This window comes from Etheostoma spectabile, chromosome 24 (genome assembly GCF_008692095.1).
Source record: "Etheostoma spectabile isolate EspeVRDwgs_2016 chromosome 24, UIUC_Espe_1.0, whole genome shotgun sequence".
Lineage (NCBI taxonomy): Eukaryota > Metazoa > Chordata > Actinopteri > Perciformes > Percidae > Etheostoma > Etheostoma spectabile.
In genome coordinates, this window is record NC_045756.1 from 6,180,906 (window position 1) to 6,186,079 (window position 5,174).

Here is a 5,174-nt window from a genome sequence, read left to right on the forward strand (position 1 = left end):
TAAAAATAAAAATGTGTCTGCCTCTCACAAAGAAAACTGTTGTCCTTAAAGGTTGGATTTTAATTAAGGCATTAAGATCAATTTCCAAAAGATTATTTTTTTAGTCAACTTTAGCATGGGTTCATAAACATATGAGCCCCACTGTACGTCTTAGCTTTTTAATGTCTGACATTGATGCCAGGCAGACAATAATATAAACCTATTGAGGTTTATGAATTTGTGATTTCCTAGAGACGCTCTTTGCAGGAGTGAAGGAAGTCTGTATCTCTGCAATGATTGTTGCTTATTTTTGTTAGAAGTTAGTTTAAAGTGACAAAGCCAGTGCCATTTAGCAGCTTTAAAGGAAATTGTTAGACATTTTACAAAATATGCTTGTTCGCTTTCTTGATGAGGCTAGCTGTTTCAATGTTTTCTGGGGTCCCAGTCTACCATACCTTATAGGTCCCCTTAAGGTACATAACTTCTAGTGGATCACCTCCACCAGATATAACGCAAAATTCATTTGGCCAGACAGTTTGACATTTGTACCGCTCACTAATGCAACTGCATGGCACAAGGTTGTTAACTCCAAGCTGATGCCTATTGGGTGATCTGTCATTGTATGCAGTTGTACTTTTTTTTTAAGAAGCATCTGCTCTGATCTGATTTAGTTAATCAATTCTACCTTTGAGGCGTATTCAGGAGAGGTGCAGACAGTGGGAACAAGGTTTTTTATAAGGCAGCAGCCAAGGAGGCAATAAGAAATAAAGCATGACAACATGGTACAGTTCAAAAGTTCAGGTGTCACATTGAGGCCGCATGGAGAAATTGTACTCAATGATATAGAGACGATGATAGGATCCTATATGATGCTGCTGTAGCAGGTTCAACGATGAATAAAAGGCTAATGTGAGATGTTTGTTCTTGTTTGAAATGAATATGATGCTGTAATTTTCTGCCCCTCAGCCATCACACAAGATGTACAACATGTACAAGATGCAAGAAAGAATCCAATTGCACTTTCATCTCCATCCACCTACACGGCACCGCTTTCCTCGACTCTTATACATACCACCTTCCAGATGTTTGTGTGTTCATGCTTCATATTTCCTCTTTTCCAGGAACACACACTTTCTCCAGCTCTTACTATGATAGAGTATTTTGTTTGCAAACTCCTACAGTGTTTTACCTCAGTCTATATTGAGTCACACATGGTTGCCACCTCTTTAAAAAGCCATCAGCATGGATCTATATCCCAACCTTGTGTAGCCCCGTGTCTCTGCCTGACTGGCCACACAATGGAGAAGGATGAGTGCTAGAAAAGCTCACAGGAATTAAGAGAAAAGGCTAAATTAATTTCCCTCTCACATGCACGCTCCCACCAGCCTTAACCCAGGAAGTAGCATTCCTGCTTTGCTGCAGAAGCTTTAAAAGCCCTACTTCATAATTAGTTTTTTATGAAGCAGCTAGTCTATATAGCTACAAAATAATTACCTCTAATGATTCTTCATTGTGCACGGTCAATAAAAGACATTTCACTGTGAGTGGGATATTTTTTATGTGGGATTCCAGTTATTAGCAGCACTTTGTAAAGCTAATGTGAGATATTGCCATGACAGCAGTGGTTGTATTGGAGTTTGTCTTTATCTCCACCGCACTTCACTATCTGCTTTGTTTAGTCCGTTCATTGATCAGAGAGAATTCATATTCAGATGCCCCCGCGGTAAACTAATGCCTAAGCAGCAATTGTACCTTTTTGCACTATTAGCCCCATACACCATTAAACAGGGCTTTGAAATTGCTGCAATCGTTGTAATCTTATGAAGATTATCTGCTCATATATCATTCCTACATGGACAGCAACCCAGCAGGAGAGATTCAGCTCTTTTAACCATCAGCGTGTTCTTGTTGGTTGTCTCTTGTCATGAGAGATTGTTACAAATGCTTTAACCAGGCTTTATAATTAAGACTGGCTCTTTTTTGCCATGTGGTCCTACAAATTTGTTTTACAATTGTTTTTTATGGACTTTCTAGCAGATTCTGGGGCATTGTGGCTGGGAACATATTCTGTCTACATTCTTTAGCAAATGTTTTCTCATGTTAGAAGATATTCCTTCCTTGCAATAAATGATTGTATCACCTTTATCACTTTATTTTCTTAGCCACACTTTAGCTCAAGTTGGCCATACTGTAAAGATGCATGAGAAACACATTATTGGCGATATAAACATTCAAGGTCTAAAATTAGCTTATTCATCTCTTCATGAGTTATTTGTAAAGTGATGTAATTTTTTTTTCAATGACTAATAAGTAATAGATTTTATTTGGCTATTCAAGTAACGTAACCAACACGGCTCCCATCAGCCCCAGTTGTACTTTACTATGTATTTAGAGCTAAGTAGCTGAAGTGAAGATGGTGAACATTATAGCTGCTAAACATCTGCATGTTAGCATTGTCACTGAGAGCATATTAGCATGCTGATGCCTGCTCTTGGGGGAATTACTTTGTAAATTATGGAGTGGTCTAGACCTACTCTATCTGTAAAGTGTCTTGAGATACTTCTTGTAATGATTTGATACTATAAATAAAGTTGAATTGGATTGATGTTAGCATTTAAGTCGAAGCGCAGCTGTTCTTCTCAGATGAAAGGGCTTCAGCTTTGACCACAGGTTACTAAATAGCAGCCCAGCTCTTGAAAAAAGTTTTGTTAAAGTGCTTAGTTTGTTTAAAAGTGTTAAAAAGATATCTTGACATTTGGAGGTGCCATCTCCTGATTATTTGTAAGCGTTTTCAGCGTTCTTAATTGAAGCCAGTTAGCCACAGCTTGCTGCAGTTGTTACTGCTAATTTAAACGAAGGAAGAAACTGATAATGAAGGGGAGCCTGCAAAAATCTGCATTTATTTATTTACACTGCCAAGTTTCCACTGAAGAAAAAATGGGCATAGTGTCATAGTTTCCTTACAGTACACTCTCTGGGCTCAAATAGACAAAGCAGTGACTTCTATCTTCTATCTATCGTCTTTTGCATGTGTTGTTGTTATTGAAGTGTATGCATTTATTGGAAAATGGATGAATTCCATGCAGCAAAAAACATCAAAAGAGCTTTTTTTTTTCCCTCTCACTAACCCTCGTGGCAATATGATTTTTGATAGGTCGACGTTGTAGTGTGTCATGACAGTCACACTATTGTCCCCGTACCAACATGTCACAACTAGTAGACATCAAGAGCCTCAGCGAGTCTACAAAGCAGTATTATTTATGGCAGAAATCTGTCACGACTGATAAGATGCAGGCTTCTTGTCAGTCACGGACTGATTCCTACCTTTGTTATGTACGTTTGTTTTATTGATGAACTAAAAACTTTCCTTTGAAAAGTAAAAAGCTGCCACAAATGTCAGCAGATTATAGCGCTTGGTATGAAACTATATCTGGTGTAGTTATTTGCATATTTATAGGTAAGATGAGTGTAAAGGTATAGAGTAAGTGCACAGTTTTACCCAGAAAATGTCAGCTCTGTGACAATGTCTCAAAATTGCACTCCAACCAGATGGAAGCTTATAATTCCAAGGTCCTGATTTATGGATTTTAGGATGCGTACTGTAGACACAACTCAGATTTCCTTGGGGCAAACTTTTTTTTGTCAGAAAAATCCATATTTTATTAAAAAGTCAATACTTTATACTTATGACTTTTTGACTGCCTTCAGTCTGGAGTTATTGTTTTCCATATTGTTATATTATTTATATTTTTGGGGTACGGAGTCAGAATATTTGATCTGATATTGTTATTTTTAATCTGTAATCACAGCGCATACCTGCAAACATTAAAAGTATAACCTCAAGAGTACCACTACAGAGGCTACTTTGATGTACACCTCACAGTCAGTAATGAGGCGGCTGGACTGGGCAAATGTTTGAAGTCATGTTGGTGATTTTAAATTTGACCAAACTGCTTGTATGTTGGTTTCGTTTAACCAACCATGAGAGAAACTTGTAAAAGCTTTGAGCAGTGATTCATCAGTCAGCCCTTCCTGATTAATTGATGGTCTCTGTCCACCTTCAGAAACTTCATGTCCAACACGTGTCTTGGGTTAAAACGCTGAATCCTCCAGTGTTGTCTGGTCAGTCTGGGTCCAAATCCAACAGCAAAAACAGAGTGTGTAGGTTTGCTCCAAAAGTCTACAATATCTACTTGCATGTATTTCTTAAAGTGAATAAAGGGGAAATGTAGGTAAATAATTTTTGACTCTCAGGTTAAATCACCAAAGCTAGATCAAACATTAAAAACATTAACATGTCTTACATTTTATCCAGTTTGCACACTCTGTGTCTAAGAGCTGCTCTGCTTTATACTCTTTCTGAGCCTTTTGGTCTCTTTTAGCTCATTGTTTTGGTTTAACCTGCATTCATTATAGACAACTTCTACATTTAGCGGCATGAAAATTAAATCATTTTTTATGAGAAACAACAAAAAAAACAAGAAAAAGCTGTGTCTGGTCTGCAATGAGGATTTTTGCAAAAACATTTGTTTAGCCCCCCCCTCTCCTGTTCTCAATACAAACTCAATGCAATGTTTCATAAGCCACCAGAATCCATGCACCCCCTTTTCTGTGTTCTCTGTTGCCACGCTGCAGGACAATCCGGGAGCACCTGGGGGAGCAAGAGGTTTCCATCTCTCTGACCATTGGCTCTCTGGAGGAGAGCGACCTGGGCAACTACTCTTGCTACGTAGAGAACGGCAACGGGCGGCGACAGGCCAACATCCAGCTCACCAAGAAAGGTGAGGCAAGCTCACAAACAGGCACATAGATTCATCCAGTTATTTTATAGCATGTACAGTATTTAACCATGAATCTAGCAGATGGATATTGACGCTTTGAGATTTAATAATGACATGTTTTAGCTTTGGAGGTGAAAAAAATACCATTTAATAGCACAGGCCTTCGTTCTAACAATAGATTAAATCTTTCACAGAAAATTTACTGAGTACAAAGAAGAACAACTAGTGGGATTCTGGGAATGGACCAGTTGTTTCTCGCCTCAGGGAGGTATAGAAGTGGGACAATATTGTATAGTCCAGAAAAGCCTATTCATCCTCTTCAGTCTGAGGAAGCAAAATCACTTTTGGGGAGAGGCAGCCTTCGGTTTTGTGATGACCTCCCCCGTCGCGCATGCACACGCGCACACACACACA

General features: G+C 38.7%; 1 protein-coding gene across 3 annotated transcripts in view; it reads left to right on the forward strand.

Annotated features, from left to right (window-relative positions):
- The window catches only part of LOC116674158 (interleukin-1 receptor accessory protein-like 1), a 264,381-nt gene that overhangs the window by 239,301 nt on the left and 19,906 nt on the right, over nucleotides 1–5,174 (forward strand). For all 3 annotated transcript variants that reach the window (XM_032506682.1, XM_032506680.1, XM_032506683.1), the window contains one exon: nucleotides 4,615–4,760. In XM_032506682.1, the coding sequence (XP_032362573.1) occupies nucleotides 4,615–4,760 (146 nt within the window). The remainder of the gene's footprint in view (nucleotides 1–4,614; nucleotides 4,761–5,174) is intronic.